This window comes from Urocampus carinirostris, chromosome 3 (assembly GCF_059441175.1).
Source record: "Urocampus carinirostris isolate Australia breed hairy pipefish chromosome 3, RoL_Ucar_1.0, whole genome shotgun sequence".
In the NCBI taxonomy this organism is placed as follows: Eukaryota; Metazoa; Chordata; class Actinopteri; order Syngnathiformes; family Syngnathidae; genus Urocampus; species Urocampus carinirostris.
In genome coordinates this window covers 31,285,972-31,310,102 of record NC_142351.1, presented here as the reverse complement: position 1 = coordinate 31,310,102, position 24,131 = coordinate 31,285,972, and the positions used below count along the sequence as shown (strand labels likewise).

Genomic DNA, 24,131 nt, shown 5'->3' with positions numbered 1-24,131 from the left:
GATCAACAGATATTACAATACGAGGCAGTAAAGATTTGATTGCCATCACTTATGTCAAACAGTGCAGGAAGCCTTTATTCATATCTAGTGCTTATTTGAACAACAGAAATGATTGGTTTTCACCAAAAAAGTTACATTCAGTCTGGTCCTTGTTAAAAGACACCGCAACTCTTCTCGAGGGACTTGATTGTAGATATGTAGACTTGGTGTAGAGCCATGCTACTTTCACATAGAAATGAGAACTTTAAAGCAATGTCAACCATGGAGCCTCATGGGCCCCAAATAGTCTAAACATGGTATATTCATTCATGATGTTTTCGTAGAATACGAGTTAGGAACCCAAATTGAATTTGAGGTCACCTTAACTGTACAGCAAGTCCAAAAGTAGCCACCTGCAGTAGTGAGTAAAAAGCAAAATCCTCTAGTCCATATGAAGACGTTGTACCGTAAGTTAATACTGGAGTTTGACTGCAGCTCTATGTAACGAAATGAACGTTTTGCAACTGACCACATTGAAAGTTACGTTTTTAACTTAGCTGGAGGACTCCAACTCATTTTCCTTTTAAGAATTCTCATTAGAATCTTAGTGTCTGCTCCGATTTAAACAAAAATATACCAAAAGTTATTTTATCTTGAATGACATTTTCCTGAAAGACGACAAAAAAGCCAAAAACATGATATCGGCCCACCTCTCCCCACTGATGTGCCCTGTTTATCAAGTTTGGGCCTTAAACAGGATGCAACTATCCGATTCACAGATTTAACACACGCTCTCAGAAAATTGGACAAACATAAAACATAATTCAAGGAACAATGAAAAAGTACAAACTGGTTAAATCGGAAAAGTATTGATGAATTAAAAGCATATAAAACCATCCTCACCGTTTGGATCACATTCATTCCCATGCAAACAATTCCGTCCTTACATCACTTGACTACAGTATGTCTTGTGCAAACAGCTTCTGTAAGGAATGAATATTTCACGTTTTTCTTTCCTCCTTTCAGAGTTCAAACATTCTCGTGCAAAATATTGCAGCAAAGCTTATAAAGTTTGGTTGTTATTTTGGCCAAATGGTCCAATCCGTGGACATCCGCAATCAAATTCTTGATTGCAGCTACAGCAAATGTAACTTAGAATTTTGTTTCAATATTTTCACCCATGAAACTTCTTGAAGACTACATTCACGTTTTTTGCTACTGTTTTACGATCACATACACTGTAGCCAATCCTGGTTAAGAGTTGAACGCCAGTAAATTGCCGGCAAATCCATACAAACAAAACACGGCTATGGGTCATTTAAACCCCCTTTTCGTATCGACTTAAAAGAGAAAGATATACGAACAACATGTTTCAAAGTGATGCTGGTAATCGTTAGCATAGTTCGCAATAGGTTTTCTAAACGGTCTGCAACCCGATTGGTCCTTGTGAACTTCTTATTAAACATACAACTGTAAGAACTCGTAAATGGAAGCTTAGATCTTTCATTTTGGTTACAAGTTTAGCCTTAAAGGCCTGCTGTCTTTTTTTTTTTTTTTTTGGCAATTCAGTTGTCGAGTGTAGGAATGAATTGAATGCCTTATTCTGCCTTTAACAACGTGTTGTTGTATTTTTATACAAAATCCAGACTGACTTGACCCTGAGGAGTCTGGGTAGGGATTCTGGTGCTACATTCCTGGTCCGCAATCTTGTTTCTCGGCGACAGAGCGATGGTTTGTAAATCAGAGTCTCTTGTCTTTTCAGATCTTCGGGGTGGAGTTATAGGAGCCGTGCTGGTTACTTTGCGGCGTAGAGTAGTAGTTGTGGTGGTGGTGCTGGGCATTTCGGATGTTTCCGTAAGCGAAGAGGAGGGGGGCCGTGGAGGAGGCCGGCTTGGTCGATCCCTGGGCCTCGTTGGACTGGATCGTGCCGTACCAACTGGGTTGCGCTGCAGAGGAGGGCAGGCTGTGAGATAAGCAAGAGAATATTAGAGTGTGTCATGGTACATGCGTCCACTAGTTGAATAAATAATGGTAACTACTGTAATTAGTTTACAAATAACCAACATCATAAACAAATCTTAATGTTGTTGCTACTAAAAAAACACTTATTTTAAAACCCAATCTGTTTTTATTTTATCTCTTGATCGGATAAACTAAAGCAGTGTTTCTAAAATTGTGGGTCTGGACCCAAAAGTGGGCTGCGGGCCTTCGCCTTGGCAAAATTATGCTAAGAAGAAGAAAAATACTCAAGGTCCATTACGCTCTTAACAGCAGATTGCAATAACGCCCTCGACCTCTTCTACTTCTCCCGTTAATCAGCGTGTTTGAGAGGGGCCTCATCTCATTTTTTGATTTTGTTGGTTTGATTTCCTTTTCTGCACATAATAATGGGCCCTAACAAAGTTATTGATAAGGGGAAGGAAGAGTGGAAAACAATGACCAAAACGATTAGTGGGACCTCGCTACTTCGCGGTTCCACATTCGCGGGTTCAGAGCTTCGCGGATCTAAAAAAAATAATAACAAAATAAAACAATTAAAAAAAAAAAAAATGTTAAGCATTTTTGAAGGAGTGTCTCTACTTGGCGGATTTTCACTTTTCGCGGGTGGTTTTGGTCCCCATTAACCGCGATAACCGAGGGATTACTGTAAACGATAGCTAAATATGACAAGTAGTGTACAAGTGTCTGCCATTGAAGCACTGCTGGAAGGTACAGTAAACAGTTTAAAAATGTTATATTTTAAAATTGTTACCAGTATATTAATGTTAAATAGTAACCAATGTTTCGATACATGCTAGTATGTGGTTATTTTGGAGCAAATTTAGGGGGTCGCTTATATGCGAGTATATAAGGTACTTCGAGTTGTTTTGGTTTTGCTGGTCATTTTGTTTTTCGGGGAAAAAAGGTGAATAATATTATATTATCTCTGCCTTAAACCGCACAATAATTTCCTTAGATATATTTTAGAAGTGAAAATATTACTTGATTTGAGTAGCAACTTGTCAATTGGGTGGAACGATGGGTTCTGAAGTCATACCAGTTGAGAACCAATAAATTAAAGGTTTTCATTTTGGCCCATGTATTCCTGAACAGAACAGACCCGGACCCACCTGGCCCGATCGCCTCTGTTGTTTCTAGCCAGGTCATCATCACTGTCGTATCGCCTCGGGTTATCGAAAAAGGAATCTCTGGAGCCGAATGTTTGACTGTTGAGGATACCCGAGGGAACCTGCCACATATTCAAACTTTGTTATGGCATTCATGTCGCTTCATTGATTGATCTTTGTAAAGTCTGTATTTGCCAGTGTTTATAAAATTGGGGTGCGCATACCCTTGGGGGTACATCAAGGCAGTCCAGGGGATACAAGAGATTCTAAATCAACTTAATGTAAAAAGAAACCAATCCTACTAATATCATGGAAAGAAATCTAACAGGAAATTAAAAGATTTGTAAATGAATGTCTTATTTAGAAAGCCGTTTATCTCATAGAGCAGGGGTGGCGAACACGCGGCTCTAGAGCCGCATGCGGCTCTTGGCCAATAAGAATGCGGCTCTTTGCCTCATATTTTCTATATAAGGTGGCTCTTTGCCTCGTTTCATGTTTATTTTTTGTTCCCTTCTTAAAACACAATTGAATCCATCAGAGTTAATAACAAATAATAAATAATATTTGGAAATTTGTTGTTTTTATGCTGCTCCGGACACATAACTGACTGCCAATCATCTGCGTGGGTTACGTCTAATGCCGGTCAATGCGTTGTGTGGCTGTTTGACTCGCACAGTTAGAAATTTCGGCTCTTTGTGTCAAACTTGTTTGCCACCTCTGTCATAGAGTATAGGTTAATAGTTTATCATTTATCATTTTAGAGCAAATGTTCACAACAAACCCTAGGGCTATGTTTTGGTGATAATTTTCAAAATAATTTAAATTTTATTTCTTTTTAAAATAATAAAAGAAATCTGCAAATGAGCCAAATAATCTAGTACGGTAGATGTATTTAATTTTACTAGGAAAATATTCTCAAAATGAAGTTGTGAAAAAAAACAAAAACGAGCAGTATGATTTGCTGGCCAAACAAGAACATTTTACTTGGAAACTGACGGCTTTTTATTTGAATACGTTTTCCCTCAATTTTTGAACTGGAGTTTCTGGAGATTTTAACAATTTTACTTATAACTGTTTTTGGCCCAATTGTTTTCGAATTAGTTAAAGAAAGACCACCATACAAAAATAGCAACACATTAATTTTCCACAATTGCAAAAGCTCTCACTGGTTAGGAGGCTTGACAGGTAAATTATTTATTTACAAGACGTACCTCACTAAAAATGTTGAGAACTGCTCATCTATTCCAAATTTAAATGAAAATATTCTTGTCCTTGCTGCCACTCAACATAATAAGACTTTGATTTGCATCAAATCAATACACTGCTTTTGAATGTTAGGATTTTTTTTTTAATCAGCGTCACAAAAGAAAGGATTTAACAGAAATTGCAAATTTACTTTGGATTAAGATGGATGAGCGGACAAAGAGATGATTTAGTCAAACCAAACACTGCATTTGTTTAGATTATAAAATAGTCTACATCAGGGGTTTGAAAGAGTCGGCCCGCGGGCCGGATCAGGCCCGCTAAGGGATTGAATCCGACCCGCGAGACAACGCTGAGGGAAGCGCAAGAGAAAAACGAGCTGCATGTTGAAATATGTCCACTTGATGTTGCCAAAGCCCGTTTCCTCTCACAAAGACGCTGTAGTTGTATTGCTTTCTCTCTCTTTCTCTTCCTCCCTTTTTCTCTCAATCTCTATCTCTCTCCCCTTCACTCCTGTCTCTCTTTTGTTCTTTTCTTTGTTCCTCATCGTCTCTTTCTCTCTCTGTCTTTACTTTATTTTACTCTTTCTTCCTTTTCTCTCTCTTTCTCTTGCTTTCCACTGCTCTCTTTCTACCCTTCTTTCTTCTCTATCTCTTCTTATTTCTTTCTTTCACTCTTTTACTTTCCCCCTCTCACTATTTCTCTTTTATCTCTTGTTTCTCACGTTTACTCTCGCTCTCTTCCTCTCTCTATTTCTCTCATTTTCTCACTTCCTCTCTTCCCTTGTCCCACACGCTCTCTTTTTCTCTCCCTCTCTTTCTCTTTTTTCTTTCTCTGCAATCTACTAGTCCGGCCCCCAAGAGAGTGTTTGTTCTATGGTGTGGCCCCAGAGTTAAAATGAGTTTGACACCCCTGGTCTACATGATGAAGACGTTGTCGTTAAACATCAATCTTGGATGTTTTGAGTGGGGCGGCATTAGGCGTTAGCTAAGGAGGTAGAGCGCTCATCTTGGGATCAAGAGGTCGCTGATTCGATTTCCAGCTCCTCTGTGTTATAGTGTCCTTGAATCCCTAATGCCCCCAATAAGCAGGTGGGCGCCTTGCATGGCTGACTCCCTATAGGTTTATGGTCTTCATTGACTTAAAAAGCGCTTTATAAATGAAGACCATTTACCATTTGAGTGGGGGAAAATAAAATAAATTAGAAATATGAGCAGATTATGTTTTTACCATATTTTGCCTCGGCCTCTGGACTCGGAAGAAAAGCACCATCAAGCTGGTAGGCAGCAACTCCCAAAAGAACAAGATGATCCCGTATACCATGTAGGCCTCATTGCTGTTCAGCAAATCAGCCTGCAGTGCAAACATTAAACAATTTTCACCCATTTTTTCCCTTCTATGTCATTTCAAGTTTGATTGCCAACACTTCTCAAACTGAGCAGTGCTCACCTGGTCTGAAACAATGTACCAGCTGTAATTGGAAAAATCGGGTCTTCCCATAAGAGACAGCGCCACCACCAGGTTGTAACAAGCTCTCGATGTGTTGAGGAGAACCACCATCGCCCCCACAACGATCGCCTGACATACGGATGTCCCCTGCGGAAAAAAAGGAAATGAAAATCCAAACGGACGAGGTTTAGAAACATTTTCAATAATTCAAGTCTTCAAATGGAAAACACGGCCAAAACATAAAAGCCCCAACTAGAGAACAAAAACGTTTTACAGGGATTTCAATTACGCGGGGGGACATAACTTCTTATCCGAAAAGAAAACGAAGTAAGTGTAATTAAAGGAGTGTCAAAATTATCAATCAGAAACTGCATCAATCAGTTTGTGCATGTTTCCTCACACTCAACTCTCTCACACAAAATATCTATATTATTGATGTACTGTTTATCTTGCTTCATTCGACAGCCAAAGTTATTTGCCTAATTACATATCTTAAGCCCAACTACGATATATCCACAATCTAATGTTGAGGGGTAATATAAAAACTTGAAGTTTCTGGCGGAATCCTTTCAGGCTTTCTCCAATACACTTTAAAAAACACTGCCTTAATGGGTTAGTGGGTCAGTTAAATCGCTCTTGTTGATACTTAAAGATTATTAGACAATAATTTTAACAGGGAATCAGCAAGCACCAATACCAGTTACCAGTATCAGTGAGGATATGGGTCATTTTTAAGTTATCTGTATTCGTGATGCCAGTATCTGCTCTCTTTTAGTGTCCCATTACCAATCAAGAACCTTAGAAAACAAAGTTAATCACTATTAAATGAATGCAGTATCAAGGAAAAGTATTAGTTGGGGATTGTTGTAATATTTATATTACAGTGAAAAAGTATTAGCCCCCTTCTTGATCATCTGTTTTCTGCATATTTATAACTTACAATGGTTTCAGATCATCACACCAATTTCAATACCACACAGAGACAAAATGCAGTTTTAAAATGTTATCTATGTATTTAAAAATATCAAAACCTATTTGGCCCTACGTGAAAAACGTAACTGCCCATTGAACCCAATAGCGAGTTGGGCCACCTTTGGCATCGATGACAGAAATCAAACGTTTATGTTTGGAGGAATTTTGGCCCACTCTTCTTTGCAAAATGGTTTTGAGCATGAACTGCCCGGTTAAGTCATACCAAAGTGTCTCAATTAAATTTAAATACAGACTTCATTTTGTTTTTTGTTAGCCATTCAGAGGTGGGCTTTGTGGTTTGTTAGGGATCGTTGTCCTGCTGCATGATCTAAGAACGCTTTCATTTGAGGGCCCAAGCTGATGGCCGGACGTTCTCCTTCGGGATCATCTGGTAAACCCCAGAATTCATTATTACATTAACTAAAGCATGTTGTCTTGGTCCTGAGGCAGCAAAGCAGCCCAGTTACGGTCAGTGTTCATGACTCCACTATAAGAAAGACATTGGCCAAAAAAACGCTGCTGTCACAAAATAAAACAAAGAGTTCTCTCACATTTGCCAAAAAAAGCATCTTAATTATCCTTTTTGGCTTTTGGAAAAACATTATGTGGACTGATGAGTCAAAAATGCAACTTTTTTGGAAGGTCTGCCGCCCACTCTGGTGTAAAAATGGCACAGCATTTGACAAAAAGAACATGATGCCTACAGTATAGAATAGTGGTGGAGGTGTGACGGTCTAGGGCTGCTTTTCTGCCTCAGGAATCGGACAAATTGTTGTGGTTCACTGGATAATGTAATATGCTGTTTACAAGAAGATCCTGAAGGAGAACATGCGTCCCTCAAACGCAAGTGCTCTTGGATCATGCAGTAGGACAACGATCCGAAACAAACATGCAAGTCCACCTCTGAATGGCTCAAAAAACAAAACAAAATGAAGGTTCTGAAGTGAAAGTCCGGATTTAAATCAAATTGAGATGCTGTGGTGTGACTTTAAACATGCAGTTCATGCTAGAAAACTTTCCAATGTGGCAGATTTGAAACAATTTTGCAAAGAGGATCTGGTATCAGTATCTATGACTATTATCCATGTTGTTATTCATTATTGAACATCTGTACTTTTAACACTCTATTTAATTCCAAACTCTTTATTATAAAGAATTACGGTATTTCTAGATTCTGGTCGGCCACCAGGGTTTAATTGGTCCTGCCAGAGTCTCACAAACTTATAATAAGAAATATAATATTGCTAAACGTATGCAAGTGGTAAGCTAATTAAAATAACTATTACATTTCTCATCATATAAATGATCGCAAACACCATGGTGTGTATATTCATTTAAATCATTCAGAAGGAATCTTGGTCAGTCACTTTTCGCATGGGTTTTTTATGGTCCCCAATTAGAGTGAAAACCGAGGGATCGCTGTTATGGCATGTAGTAGCATTTCGCCATCAATTTGCGGGTGTTGTAGTCGAAAGGCATTGTGGGAAATGAACTTTTTGGTTAAAGCTCTCTTTTGACCCAATAATTTTTGCATACACAGACATATTAAGCTCTCGCCGGCCACTTAAAATGACATGGCGGGCCCAATAAGGCCCCCAGGCCATGAATGTTTTACATGCGACTCAAGCTTCAAACAGTAGATGGATTGTGAGCTTGCAACCTTGTGTGATGGTGCGCTTACCTTAGATTGAAGGAAAACGTTGGCGGAGGACATCTTGGCAATGCGGACAATGCAGACTGTCAAAGACACGGCACACAGGACAAAGAGACCGTCGTTGATTAGGATGCGGGCCAGGACCGCGTGTTTCACAAGCCTGTCGCTGGAACAACACAGGTCACTTGGTCAAATTTCTATTGGATTGAGTTCGGCTTTAAGGATGAGTAGCTGCAAAAAAACGAGGTCTTTAGACTGGATTCTGTACTCCTAATACGTTGTTTTACACCTAAAAATAAGGAAAACACATATAGACATTTAAGTTTGTCTTTAAAGAGATTTCAAAACAAAGAAAATCATCCATCCATCCATTCATCCATTATCTGCACTGCTTATCCCCAGTAGGGTAGCGGGGGTGATGGACCCTACCCCACCTATCTTTGGGCAGTGGGCAGGGGACACCCTGAACTGGTTACCAACCAGGGCACACAGAGACAGAAACATCACTCGCTCATTCACACCTAGGGACAATTTTGACCGGCCAATTAACCTGACTTGCGTGTTTTTGGAATGTGGGAGGAACCGGAGTGCCCGGAAGAAACCCACGCAAGCACGGGGAAAACATGCAAACTCCACACAGGAGGTTGGATCTCATGACCTCAGAACCGTTTCACACACGCGCTAACCACGGCAAACATAAATAAAAACACATATTTTTGTCCACTTGGACAGTTCTGTATAATTTAAAAGGCCGAAAAACAGACAAATAAGCCTTTTTTCCCCCCATTAGTCGTAACCAACGATTTTTCAGTTGTCACATGCTATTTGTCTTACATTTACATTTAAATTAATTTGATGTTGCAGTTATTTTGTCTGAATATTATGCATTGGATGCATTTTTTTAATCAACACAACTTTCTTTAAGGCCCGGTCACACAGCCTTTTGCGTCTGTATCGCGGGTAAAATTTAGCGATTTTTTTTTGCCCGTGGTTGCCCGCGGTGGAAAATGTGCAAAATTGGCCGGAGACTGTTCCACGTCCTTCCGGCGACTGTTCCGCATCATTATCGCTGGTAACCGCGGCTGCATCGCTGTGCCGCCCGCGGTTACCGTGGTCTAAAGTTTTGAGCAGCGCAAAATTTTTTCGCGCGGCCTTCCGCGTGTGAATTTCTTACCGCGTGTGAAGCACGGCTGTATCTCGTCTGTATCGCGATCTCAAAAGCGTCCAACAGCGTCTGCTTCACGGGCAGAAATTTCTGGCCGTGATTCAGGCTCGATACACCCGTGAAAGGTTGTGTGACCGGGCCTTAAGATGTGTTTTAGGAGGGTTTTTTGTCTTAAGTCAATTACAAATCTTTTTCATCCAGACCAATGGTTCCCAAACTTTTGCAGGCTGGCACCCCCTCGGCTCCGCAGTGTAATCCTTTTTCCATGACATGATCATTTTTAAAGTGCTGGTACAAATTACTTGTGTTTCCTCTGGACCTGGCGACTACGCAAAAGAAAATTCTGCAACGAGCGTTTACTTCCGTTCCACGTCCGCTTCGTCGAGACCAAAATAGGTCCAAACAAGTGATGTACCGCCCTTCTTCGGTGCAACCTTTGTTTCCTTCTCGTTTGTTGACTCTGGGACTATGTTTACGGAGTCCGCCATGACACTCAATGAGCTCACACGACGGGTGTGGCATAGTGTGGTGCTGGCAAACTTTGAATCGCGTTTATTGGCTTGTGCTATTATTAACACTTCCCGCTGATTGGTCAGCACTTTTGAAATTCGAACAGTAACAATTGTGGTTGCCCAAAACTCACTCACTACAAAACTTTGGAAAAAATGCAGTGCTTTGCGGTTTCACAACCGCACTAGGTTTAAACTTCTGACTTTGACTGCCGCCCCCCTACCGCCCCATTCTTCCTCTGATGGCGAAATAGGGTACGGCAGATCCCAACCTTGTACTTTGTATCGTTATCCCGAGTCACTTTGGGGTATCTAAATATTAAAGACACAGTGCGTATAATTTAACATCTTCTCGTAAAAAAAAAAAATATAATTTTAAAAAATACAGATTTAACGGTCCACAGCGCGCATTAGCCAATAAGGGCATGTATTGATAAAAAGGACAACGCTTCCTTTACCTCCGAATAACTTCAATCACTAGTGATCGATTCAAGCGATTATTGACACATTGTTTATCCAATGAAATTTTAGATAAATCAAAATGAAGATGTCCGTATTGTATTGAAATTAGACCCTGAAACAACTAACGCCACAGGTGATTTACATGCAAGTGTGCACAATAGTGTGCACAATAGTGGTAGAGACACGGAAAGAGAATTGAAACGTTCACAACTCTTTCACAACGTCTAGGAAATTGTCCAAATTGAAATACAAAATGGCAAAAGGTTTTAGTGTGGTAAGGTGATTATCTTCAAATGGCCACTTTTTGTAACGCCAAAACCTACCCTTTGAATACTGTGTCAAATATACTGTTTATTTTTCAGATTGTGATCAAATTTGACAAGGTGCCAGGTAAGGCTTCAAGCTATTGTCTCCCCTGTTTTCCAGCCAAGATGCCCATGCTACACTCATCTGCAGGCGTTTATGTGTGTTCTAACTCAGACTACTCAATGTTAGTAGCACTTGCAGTGAATATTTCGGTTTGGGAAAACTTCAGACTGTTACCTTTCAAAAGAGACCAAAACCGTTCATACTCGCCAAATGGTTCAAGAACATTATTCAATTTATGTTGGGTACGTATTGGATTGGCATTTTAGGCGAAATTTTCAGAAGCGTTAAGGAGTTAAGACATATTGAAGTCATAAAAGTAATATTGATGCAATTTATACATAATGTTTTGTTATTATTCAAGTTTGTCTACTTGTTTTCTGTTTGCCTTTAACTAACAGTTTCTGCTACAAGGACAAGATGTAATAGTTATTATTCAAATTATAACTCTTACCTTGGCGATCCTGAACGCTCTAAAGTTCCTTGCACCAACAATGCGCATGTTAAATTCACCACAAGGAAAAATATACCGAGCGACAGGAAGAACAACGATAGACCAATCCTGCAGAAAAAGGAAAGCATTTTTCAAGTTTCATGCAATGATTAAAATGTCACATTTTTATTAATTTTATGAAAATAGAAAACAAAGTTAATAACGGGAGCAGACATTTCAATACTTAACATATATTATTCCCACATTTCAAAAAGGCCTGTCGCTTCATATTGAGGATTATAAATATTTCACATTGATATCTATGTAAGTGAAACATTTACCTGTATTTGGTGAGCTCTGGGGAATACTTTGTTTTGGCCTTAAACACCACCTAATAACGACACAACAAAAAAAGATTATTGTGAAAAGGTTTTGTACGTGATGAAGTGTTGGCTCAGACAAGAAGGTACGAAAACAAGTAAAAGGTTCGCTTCGTTTGGTAGAGCCATGCGAATTTGACAGTGTCTCTGGACATTCCTGTGTAATTAAATTAACACACATGCACGCAATTGAAGTCTGTGATGCATTACCCCTGAAGTGCAAAACCCAACAAAGAAATAATCAATGAAGCAAACGCCAAAATATTAAAACTAAAACAAAAAAGAGAAATAAAGCAGAAAACAACTAAGCAAAAAACATACAAACAAATACAAATACACAAAACTCATAGCAGCAAGACTCCAAAAAGACCTGGCCGTCCTTCTAAACTTTAAGCCCAAACAAGGAAAAACTAATCGCAGAAGTAACCAACAGGCCCATGAATACATTGGATGACATGCAGCTGGTACAATCTGTGCATAAGACAACTATTCGTCGAATTCTGCATAAATCTGCCCTTTATAGAAGAGTGGAAAGAGGAAAGCCCTTTCTGAAAGAATACAAATCAAAGGCCAGTTTGGTGTTTACAAGAAGCCACATGGGAGACACAAATAACATGTGGAACCTGGTGCTCTGGTCAGATGAGACCAAAACTGAACTTTTGGGGCTGAATGCAAACAATTAAATTTGGCGTAAGAAAGACACTCCACTTCATACTGAAAACACTATCCCCACTCTCAAACATGGTAGTTGCAGCACAATGCCCAGACCATATAGACATACCCAAAAAGACTTGTGACAAGTCATCGCAGCAAAAGGAGGTTGTACAAAGTAAGGGTTCCTACAGCAAGTTAAATTCAAGGTTTTTTAAGACTGTTTTAATGCCTTTTGAAATCAAATTTAAGACCAAGTCGACAAAAAACAAAACAATATTAAAGCAAACAACAAATTGCCAAATGTGGCCCATTTGAAAAAAAATCCCTCTGAAAAACAGGTCTCTCCAAAGTTTTAGAAATAGAAAACAATAACTAAAAAGGATGTTTACAGTACATCATGGATCCTCGGTCAAAACTAGCAGAAAAGTACTAATTCCAAAGAACTCATCTGCTACATTGATGAGCATTTAATCTTGAATCATGAAAAAACGACTTTTTTACTTAATCTTTTTTGTTCAATCAAATATAAATCGTATGTGTTCGCATTTTTAAGACTTTTGAAAATTGGATTTAAGACATTTTAATGCCAACTAAGGCTTTATTTTTAGAATAATAAATTGAATGGTTGGTAAGACTAAGGATCCGCGGGAACCATGAAAGTATTTAATTTAATTTTAATTTATTATTATTCAGCCAGTATCAACCATCAACATGATATCTACCGGAAATCATTTTGTCACGCGAAGCTATCGACGTGACTCGTCGCCTTCGATCGGCGCCGGGTTTTTAGACCCAACTGCTGTGTTGCGAGTCATTAGGTGACCAAACCTATGTTGATAAAAGTTCCTTTTTCGGCAGACAGCATGCAAACATTTGTCAAAATATGCAACCATCTTTTAACATGAAATGCACCCCCCCCCCCTTTTTTTTTTTCTGGCTTCTTTCTTTTTCCCCACATGCTTGTCACCAAGTTGGCAATAACCTCCATATTCCCGTATCACTTTCCACAGTGCAAGAGAGCGTTCTCAACTTGCTGAGTGTGTCTTGCAAGGAGAACTCGGCAAAGATAACAATCTTTTCCTTTTCCTCGTCCCTTCTGGCTTCTGCAAATATTGCGGTTAGTATGTGGCGAGTTCGCTCAAAGTTGTCTCCTCTGACTTTTGGAGTTGCGTAACTTCGTATGTGTAAACAATCTGCCTTTTGTGTCAGAATATAGGGCAGAAGGCGACCTAGAAAGGCGGCGACTGTGCCAAGAAAATAAAACGTGGCTTCAGCCAGCCCGGGTGCAAATGTCTTTTTGCTGCAAATACTGTAATTGACATAGTTATCAGCAAAAGGTATGTGAAGAGGAACTAAAGGACAGGCCTGACGTTCGGATTGTGTACTGTGAACAATATGCAGCTGCAGTGTATTGCTTGCAGCTTGAAGCATTTTTGGCTCTAAAAGACCCCCACCTGCGACGTGAAAGAGCAACATTTGTACTTTTGAAACATTTGTTTAGCCATAGATTCCAGATTCCATTGTTCCTCTAAGCACGTCTGGATATGAAAATTAGCTATGAAAGACCTTAAAAAAATCAAATTGGCATCAAATTTGTTTCTCGTCAGTTTCAGTTTTATTGGGATCCACATTCTTACTATGAGATTCTCATAGGTCCAATTAAAGCCAACTGATATGTTGGGAGTCATTAGGTGACCAAACCCCCCCAACTCCAACCCCTAATGCCAAGCAGGGAGGCAATGGGTACCAATGTTATAAGTCTGAGGATCAAACTAGCAACCTCCCAGTCTCGGGGCGGGTGCCCTACCCGCAAGACCATCGAGCTGGTCATTTGATTATCTTGTTGGGCTTCCTTACCTATTTTAAATGTATTTTAATACCTTTGATTAAGGCCTGATATTGTTAAAAATACTTCATCTGAACATCTGTTTCTGATTATTGTATCCCTTTAAAATGGGTCAGTGGCTACCTTGAGACTAAATGAAGGTTTTTACATATCGCTAGTATATTTCTTCTAGGTCCAGGTACTTTATAATCAGTAAATCGCGATATGGCGCAGCAGGCTGCACAGCATTTAAATGGTTGGCGCGTTCACAGCACAGTTCTGAGGTTACTGGTCAAGATCCAGCTACCAGCTTTCTTGTGCGGAGTTTGTATGTTCTCCCCATACTTGCGGTAGTTTCTCCCGGGCACTCCGGTGTCCTCGCACTTTCTAAAAACATGCATGTTAGGCTGATTCAAACGGCCGGTCCAAATTGTGCCTCGGTGTGAATGAGTGAGTTGTCTGTCCCTATGTGCTCTGCGACTGGCTGTCAACCAGTTCAGGGTGTCCCCTGCCCAAAGACAGCTGGGATGCGCTCCGGCACCCCCGCGACCCTACTGAGGATAAGCGGTGCAAAATAGGGATGGATGGCTATAGCGCAGATGAGCCGACAACATTATAAAGGACTCTTCCCGACCCAGCTGCCACCTTTTTGACGTGCTGCTCTCTGGTAGGTGCTACAGGTCTGTTAAAATGTGATTAAAACAGGCTACAAGAAAATTTCTTCCTCAGGGCCAACACCACCTTAAACAAGCACAAAAAGCTGTGAAAAATACTGTATATATAGAAAAAAAGCTTATTCATATCTTGTTCATCGAGTTATACTGTATTTTCTTTTTTGGGGATTTTGCAGTTTAATGTTCTTGCATTCATTTTCACGATGCACTTTCAACTAAGGCCTATATCCAAGCACTACCATGTAAATATGTTTGCCTATTTATCCTGAAATACTTTTTATGTTATTTGTACAGCCCTTAATCACAAGGAGTCTCGAAGGCTCCACAGACCACAAATTATTGCAAACTACAGACTATTATTACACCATCCCCTGATCTAAAACCCAAATAAGGGCAAGGAAAAACTCACAAACCTCAACATGAGGAAAATGAAGAAACCTTGAGAAGGGACCGCACATGAGGTCATCCCCCTTCCAGGATGACCAGGCAGCAACGAATGTTGCATTAATAAACAATAAAAATGAAAATAAATAATATAAAACTAATAAAGTATAATATAACCTAAGACTTATAACATTGGTAAAATGGCGGCGCCCTCTGTTGGCTGCGGCTGCATCGGCTCGCTACAACGGGTCAGGTGTATCGACATTTCGTTCTGTGTACATTGTTACAAAGAATGACAATACAAAGGAAATTATTATTATTATTATTATTATTATTATAAAAAAGGGATGTCCTGGTGGCAATAGATGAAACATCTTATTTTTCTCTTTTAAGTCATCTGCCCCGGAATGCCCTGTCTCATCTTGTTGGAAAGAAGGTTCTATATTGTTATCAATGACAATAATTATTGGTCTAATTTACACAAAGGAGTGGGTGTAGAGCAAACCATTTTCCTGTGAATTAATACAAAACGACTCAAAAACATATTTGTAATGGACTACAAAACTAGTCAATGATTGATTAGCAAAGAAACTAATTGACATAGATCTTTTAAGAATCAAATCCTGCTCTAGGAATGCAATAATTTCCAAACCCTTTCTGAAAGATCTGCAGTCCTTTGAGACCTTTTGTGATTAAGGGCTGAACAAATGAATTACTGTTATAAACAAAGCATAAGGAATGTGTACAAGAATAACACAGTTACAAACATCTCGCTTTAGTTTTAAAAACAATTAACAATATTGTCTTTCGTATTTATGATTTTAAATATCATCATTGTCATCATAGAAATTTAATATTTTGTTTGTATCAATGGGTTGATTAATCACAAAATTTAAAATAGTCCAATTTTTTCAATCCTGTAATTCTTGAAGATAAAAAGGATAGCAAACTGGCCGGAGTAAAAAAATATCTTCTGAGGAAAAGTTTAATATAAACAACAGAAATCATGGTTACAAAAGTGTGCACATATTATTTTCAGGAATTTAGCAAAACATTCAAGTGTGTGAATAACACCAAATGCAATTTTGATGTTAGGGTTAACTTTTCTTATCAATCTTTGTTTTGTGGGAGAATTGTATCGTTTTAAAGACCTGGAGAAGGATTAATCACAGTAAGAGGTTGGAAAACTATTTCTACCTACTAAAAGATTTGAAATGTGTTGACTGTTGGAGGAATCTTAAAAACATGAGTAAGAATGTGATCGGGTCACATATTGGTAGAATGTGCACTATTGTGCAATCACTTTGTCTTAGTTGTTTACAGCTTTTGAGTGACAATGGTGACTTCAAAAGTTTGGAAACCATTTTAGAATTGATATAAATGTGTTTGGATTATTAGTGTCAACATATCACAACATTTAACTGAATATAGTATTCGCATACAGTAGTCACTTGCTATAAAGCGCTTTCGTTACTTCACAGATTTTCATCGTGCATTGTGTTCTGCATTCTGATTGGATAACAGTTGCCCTGCCCCTTTCTGCTCGACTGCCTGCGCGTCAATACCGTTGCGTTCTAACTCGTACACTAATGTAAAAAACCTTGAGGAGCCTATGTAATGTTTGGAAAAATCTTTTTTATTTTGAGGTTTCTCTAAAAACCATCATGTCAACACAACTCTGGACCGACTGGAGCCAGGGCAAAAAGGCATAGGAAAATGCTTTCTAATGTCAAAGTCGGACTTCTCAGCCCCCTAGAATTGCTTTCGAGCCACATGCTGGTCTCTGGCACTCCCTATTGGCTCCCTAGTGCCAGTTTAAAAAATGTGTGATAATGGGAAAATACATGGTTTCTGTAGGACAGAACAGGGCACGTTTGTAATTATTCCAATGAAAATAGATAGATACTGTATATTTTTCATTTCTTCCTTTCTTATGAGTCTTATATCTATCCATCCATTATTTGCATTGCTTGTCCTCAGTAGGGCCCATCCTAGCTGTCTTCTGTAAGTGGGCAGGGGTCACCCTGAACTGGTTGCCAGCCAGTCGCAGGGCACACGGAGACAGACAACTCACTCGCTCATTCACACCTAGGGACAAGTTAGACTGGCCAATTCACCCGACATGCATGTTTTTGAAATGTGGAAGGAAAACAGGGTGCCCAGCCGGAACCCACGCAAGCACGGGGAGAACATGCAAACTTTGCACTGGAAGGCTGGGAGATGAATTTGATCCCATGACGTCAGAACTGTACCGCAGACGCGCTAACCACTAAGACGCTATGCCGCCCCACAAGGCTTATACAATGGTTTTAATTTTTTGCAGCACCAGACAAATTTATTTGTCCATAGGTCTTTTTTGGGGTCCAACATGGCTTTTTTGGGTTGCCAACTGTACAGTAAATGCAATTTTCCATAACATCAACATGATGACGATATCTAGCTATCTATCCTGGTCATAGCCCTTGAGAGGGGTGACCGACAACAACACAAACACGCACAAAAACTAAGAAAACAAAAAAAAGGGAAAAGTAGCAACAACAAAAAAACACACGCACACAAATTTTTGGACCATGGCCAAACCAAATGCCTAAACACCCAAACAAGTTAAGCACCTAGGCACCCAAGTTGGTCATGCTTTCATCCCTCCAGATGAAACAGGACAAAAGAAAGCGGCCATGTCACTCAGGTCAGGGTGACACAACACACTCTTCTGTTCAACAGCAGCGCCCGACAGCTTTCACTGGTTTACCCCTGCCGCATCATACAGGTGGGGTAAACCAGTGAAAGCTATGATGAGGACGATATAGTATCGTGTAAAGTGGATCCTGTCTTTAATCTATACAGTTGTGCAATAAACCTCACTATTACCTCTGAAATTATAATTTGACGATACAAGTTATTTGCAAAAAAAACATTTATAGTACATACACAGTACTTTATTTTTTAAACCAATAGTTGAGCCTGTGAATCAGGTTTGTTCTTGAGTATTTAATGAATGAATGAATAAGGATTGCTACGTTGCATGTTTTGACTATCCAGATACGTTTTAGGAAAAGCAACATCTGCAATAAACGAATGATTACTGTACATGACACATGTAGCGAAAGTAGTTTACTGCATCTCGCTAAATTTTGGGAAGCCACTACCCTGTTGAGGAATCTTTTCGCATACACGTGCCGAGCACGACTGCATAACTTGTCACACATGTGTGACATTCAAAACACACGCTGCAGTTCAAAAGTGAAAGAATGATTGATATCCAAATGCATCGAATGAGTGGTGAAATCAATGAATGCAGTAAATCTTTAGACGGTTAATCATGCGCTGCTGACATCTGTACTATGTTGTTGACACAAGCGCATTATCGGCTGCTGGTGTAACCAAGTAACCAAAAAGCAACGTTCCAGTCAAAGTCTTTAGTTTACTTCTAGTGAGCGCAATTGATTGGATGGGCCACAGTGTTAGATCAGATGCCATGTGAGCAGTCAGAACGACTTCATTACTTCTTTCTCACTTTGCTGGGATTTAGGGAAAGGACTCTCGAGCTGCAGATTTAGCCCTGCTGGGGATGGGCGCCACCAGGCTGTACTTGCCTAGAATTCACCCCAAGAAATGGTGCTCCTACTGCCCCATTGGTAAACAGATCCAACCAACCCGATCTAATGCGGAGGTAGTTTTCAGCCCCCCCCCCCTTCAAAAAAAAAACAAAACATTTTGCTGGGGCTCATTGAGCACCTGGGTTCATTATAAGCAAACAAAAATGACTTAAGTTTGACAAATAAATAAGCAAACATTCTTAAGCACTGTGTCACTTAAACACGTCAAAAGACTACCGCTCTAAGAACCATGCATTCAAGAAATGCCATAGTTGGGTACTAACGAGTTACAATGAATCCGTTACATTTACTTGAGTACGTTTTGGGGCATTTTGTACTTCTAGGAGTACTTTTGAATAACTAAACTTTTTGTGTTTACTTGAGTAGATTTATATTCTGCATCCATTCAATATGGTTGGTGTAAAGTGTAAAGAAGAGGCGAGCCGTTTCATTTGAATGAAAGTGGAATATGGAAGCTTGATGCGGTTGAGAAAATGGTTGGATCGCTTTTTTTCGGCTACTTTTTACCATGACGGAGGAAGTCGCCTAACTGTTGAAGCTCATCTTCCAAAAGTAGGTTAAACTTAACTTTATTTATCATTATAGAGCATATTATTTATGAAATGTTTAATTTTTATTACAAAACATTAGAGGTTACTTATACAAGCCTTAAACATACTTATGTGAACCTTAAACATACAAAATATAGCACTGAAGATACTTACGGACAAATTTAACTTACGAACGATCGTCCGGAACTCATATGTAGGTAAGACATCGTCTGTACTTGTAATTAGCATAATATATTTGCTGTTGCACTACTTTTAATTAACATTTTTAACTAACACAGTGTGTTTTACAGAGATTCTAAGTTGCTTGAAGTTGACACTAAAGTTACTTCATAAGAAAAATTTGAAATGAGTTACACAACACAGCGACATCATGTGGTAGAGTTAAAAAAAATACATGTTCCTACAATTTAGTTAGCAAAATAATAGATGTTTTCTAAATTATTTGTTCATTTTGTGCATAATGTTACATTATTGTCGGTAATAAACTGATTGAGTGGACCCCTTCCCCAAATCTGTCTTTTAGGTTTTCTTCTTTTTCCCCCAGAATTTTTCTTCTTTTTTCACACGGACACAATTCGGACAGGTTAATGGGCTAGCTTGTTGTTCTGCAAGTTAAGTGACATTTATTTGTATAGCCCTTAATCACAAAACGTCTCAACAGGACAGCTCAGGTTACAATTACACCATCTCCTGATTTTCTGCAGAGCTGGTCTAAATGTGCTAATTTGTTTCTTTGATTTATACAATTACTATTTCATTGTTAATCATAGTATTTGGATTTACCTTCCATCCAGCCATCCATTCCCTGCACCGCTTATCCTCAGTAGGGTCGCGTGGGTGCTGGAGCCCATCCCAGCCATCCTCGGGCAGTGGGCAGGTGACACCCTGAACTGGTTTCCAGCCAGTCGCAGGGCAAACAGGGACAGACAATTTGCTCACTCATTCACACCTAGGGACAATTTGGACCGGCCAATTAACCGAACATGCATGTTTTTGGAATGTGGGAGGAAACTGAAGTGCCCGGAGGAAACCCACGCAAGCACGGGGAGAACATACAAACTCCACACAGGAGGTTCGATCTCATGACCTCAGAACTGTGCCGCACATGCGCTAACCACTCTGCTGCCGTGCTGCGCTGGATTTACCTTGATTATTTGAATCTATTGTTAATTAAATTTTATTTATTGTTGATTGGATAGACTTTGATGATCTGATTGAATGGTTGTTTTTATTTTTTCAAATCAATAAAGATTTTGCTACTGTTACTCAGTACCTGATTTTTTTTCAACAAGTACTTTTTGACTTTTACTCAAGTAATTATTTGGATGACTCAAATGAATTTATACTTGAGTAATATTATTATAAAGTAACAATACTTTTACTTGAGTGAAGTAATTGGCTACTCACCTAGAAATGCTAATAGGACATAAATGCTGACTTGGGTCCAAAGCAGACATAGTGAAGCTGCATATATAGGTGCAAAGGTGAGATCAGCCCCAAGTGTTTTGTTATTATTTTATTTACACTTTTAAATTAGTTTTTCAATCTTTTTTTTTCTTCTGGTGCCTGTACTTAAGATGGGATGGCCAAGTACTGATATCAGATATCAGTGCGGATACAAGCCTTTTTTAGAGTATCAATCCTCGTGATAGAAGTACTCATCTCGGCTGCCTTCTAGTGGCCGTTTAACAATTTGGAACCTCAAATTAAAGGATAGGTAAACTGCCTTTAAATAAATTCACTGCAGAAGAAAAATATTTTGGGAGATTTGAAGCTATTCCTTTATAAATACTGCACCAGCCATTTTTACAAATGGAATGTCATTTTATGTAATAATGATATCAATATGTGTCTTAAAGGGACAGGGTTTATTATTTAGCGCTTCTTAGTAACAAAAAAAAACTTAATTTAGGAAAAAAACTCAACTGAAAATATAAGCAAAAGTCCTTAATTATCAAGAGCCTCGCCTATATGGGGATCAAACAACTGTTCGCCATCTTGCTACCCAAAATAAAGTAAAAAGGAAGGAAGGCTGTGCAGAAAGCTGTTTTTTTTCCACTTTGAAGCTCCGTAGTTCGTATTTTTACATGCGCTTTCAAGCATTTCATTTGTACCACACCAAGGATTAGCAACCCAAAAAGAACCATATTGGACCAAGAAAACATTAAACCCCAAAACATATTTTTGGAGCCGCAAAAAAAAAAAAAAATCAAAGCTGTAAATGAGCCTTATAAGAAAGGCAAGAGATAGACAGAGAGTTACAAAATATTCAACTGGGGGAAAATGCGACGCTGTTCAATGTCAAATTTTACCCAGCCGTCTAATCAGATTGCAGGTGGGGCAGGACAAAGGAGGAGGAGTTGACTGACTAACAGATACGTAGCCAAAATACACACCATGGCGTTTGCATTCATTTATATGTTGAGAACTAGTAAAGTCATTTTGATTATCTTCGCAATCGTATGTATGTAACGGGTGTAATAATAACTTTTATTTTATTGAAATTCCTGCTAAAATATGTGTATAGTTTTTGGTAAATGTCCTGCAATGCTGAGTCCAACAGTGCCATCTGCTGGTATGGGGTGGGGTTTGGTTTTGGCTTCTAACATGTGACCAGGAGGCGGGGTTTTGTCAGTTTAACCAGAGTACTACAAAGGTAAGACATATCTTTTGGTGCTCCACAAAATAAGTTAATTTTAAACATTATAACCCCAGCTGACAAATCTCTCACCATGCATAGTAATGTGATTGATATTGTCAAGCTGTTTTGATTTATTTTCGTTTTGTTTCTGTTTTACTAAATATTAATTCCCCTTGTAGAGATCAAAGAGATCAAACCCAGCAGAAAAAGCTAATGTTGTGACTCATCCATTTGCAGGTAAATTGTACCCATTTTTATACTCATTATTGTTTTTATTCCTATTTTTTCATATACATTAAAAAAGGATGATGTTGGTTAAAATTCAGAGTAAAGAAAAACATGTTGAATTCATTGTAAACGTTAAAAATCCACTATACGATCTCTTGTTAAAAGTATCTTGTTAAAATGCAAAGATTTATAAATGTATTGTCTCATCTCATCTCATTAGCCGTACCGCTTATCCTCAGTAGGGTCGCGGGGGGCTGGAGCCCATCCCAGCAATCATCGGGCAGTGGGCAGGGGACACCCTGAACTGGTTGCCAGCCAATCGCAGGGCACACAGGGACAGACAACTCATTCGCTCATTCACACCTAGGGACAATTTGGACCGGCCAATTCACCTGAAATGCATGTCTTTGGAATGTGGGAGGAAACCGGAGTGCCCGGAGGAAACCCACGCAAGCACGGGGAGAACATACAAACTCCGCACAGAAAGTCTGGAGCTGGATTTGAACCCACGACAGGTTCCCATGACATGAACTGTGCCGCACAAGCGCTAACCACTGCGCCGCCGTGTATTGTGATATTCTAAAATGTATTTTCTGTAAAGTGAAAAGACAGCTCTTTGATATGCTTTGTTGTCAGTTTAACCAGAGTACTACAAAGAGATCAAAGAGATCAAACCCAGCAGAAAAAGCTAATGTTGTGACTCATCCATTTGCAGAAACTGTAATAATAAAAACCTCATCATCCAGTCCAGCGTGAATGTGGATCTTTGGTGGGACACGTACAACGCGGTTACATGTATTAAAAAAAATATTACCATGTTTTTATTCATACAGGTTTATGAGACTCTGGCGGGACCAATTGAACCACGGTGGCCTGCCGGAATCTTCCTATGACAGCACATCCAAATCTAATGTTTTATTGCGCAAAAACAGTTGATGCAAACGTTTGCTTCCTTGCCAAATGTCACTGTGCTAAATTTGAAAGCCCAAAAATGCAACACCGCCTCACCTGCCAGAAGTAGAGGTTGAGAAGACAGAGGGTGAAAAATTGAAGGCACACTGGGCAGCAGTAAAGCATCCAGTAGGCCAGTGGCTGCAACTTCGTGGCCTGCGCCCCGTTTTCAAAGTAGAAGGAGAAGAGGGTCGTCCTGAGGGCTGCCCAGAGCAAGCACAGAAACAAGAAGGCACTCTGGAAGCTAAAGCGCTTGTATCCGTAGAGCAGAATGAGCCACAGCTGCAGGTAGACGAACCCGAAGAGGAACGAGTAGAGGACCGTGTACGCGGTGGTTACACTGAGCTCCAAGGAGGGGGAGATCGCATCGCTCGCGGTCTTCTCTTGCACGGAGCTCAACAAGCTGGAAGTGGCCGAAAACATCTCCACCGGGGACGGACACAAGCAAAGCTGCAGACGCCAAAACTGGGTCAAAGCTGACTTGAATTCACAAAAGATTCCCTGCAAATGTGCACCCACAGCGGTTGTTTCCTCCACATAACAGACATCATGCAACCTCGCTCGGTTACGTGTGCTAAAATCCCAACATTAGGAAGATAGCCAGTCCATTTTAAGCATAATAAGGGGGAAAATAGAAAACAAGAAGTAGAATCTTCGGCGACTCTCGTTCAAAAACAACGGGTGGGGGGGGGCGTTCGGATCAGCTGTGATGCAATTACAGACCCGCCCCCAATCGGACTCCGTCGCCGCCATCTTGGCTCAATAATCGACCCGATTCAATGCGATCGAGATGACTCGGGAGCCACGCGGTTCACAGTTTCCTGGCGAAATGCACCCACGTGGGAAACGCGCCCGTTCCATCTGCGAGACGTTTTATTGGGTGACCATAATACCAGCCTCCAGAGTTTGTGCATGCCATTGGTTTAT

At 39.7% G+C, this 24,131-nt stretch overlaps 1 protein-coding gene across 1 annotated transcript; it reads right to left on the bottom strand.

Moving 5' to 3' along the window:
• Positions 1 to 49: 49 nt before the first annotated feature.
• Positions 50 to 24,057, bottom strand: gpr137c (G protein-coupled receptor 137c). The gene is made up of 8 exons (XM_088331465.1): positions 23,262 to 24,057; positions 11,641 to 11,690; positions 11,321 to 11,428; positions 8,392 to 8,530; positions 5,739 to 5,885; positions 5,520 to 5,642; positions 3,090 to 3,208; positions 50 to 1,942 (listed from the first exon to the last, which is right to left on the bottom strand). The coding sequence occupies exons 1-8, from the start codon at positions 23,625 to 23,627 to the stop codon at positions 1,738 to 1,740; spliced, it is 1,257 nt and encodes a 418-aa protein (XP_088187591.1). The 5' UTR covers positions 23,628 to 24,057; the 3' UTR covers positions 50 to 1,737.
• Between the last annotated feature and the right edge of the window lie 74 nt (positions 24,058 to 24,131).

Bases quoted from the DNA above. Each gene is read 5' to 3' on its own strand.
- gpr137c (XM_088331465.1), bottom strand. From the start codon at position 23,627: ATGTTTTCGGCCACTTCCAGCTTGTTGAGCTCCGTGCAAGAGAAGACC. The intron at 5,886-8,391 runs GTAAGCGCACCA...TTTTTTCCGCAG, and splicing joins ACGTTTTCCTTCAATCTAAG to GGGACATCCGTATGTCAGGC. The intron at 1,943-3,089 runs GTGGGTCCGGGT...CTTATCTCACAG, and splicing joins AACAGAGGCGATCGGGCCAG to CCTGCCCTCCTCTGCAGCGC.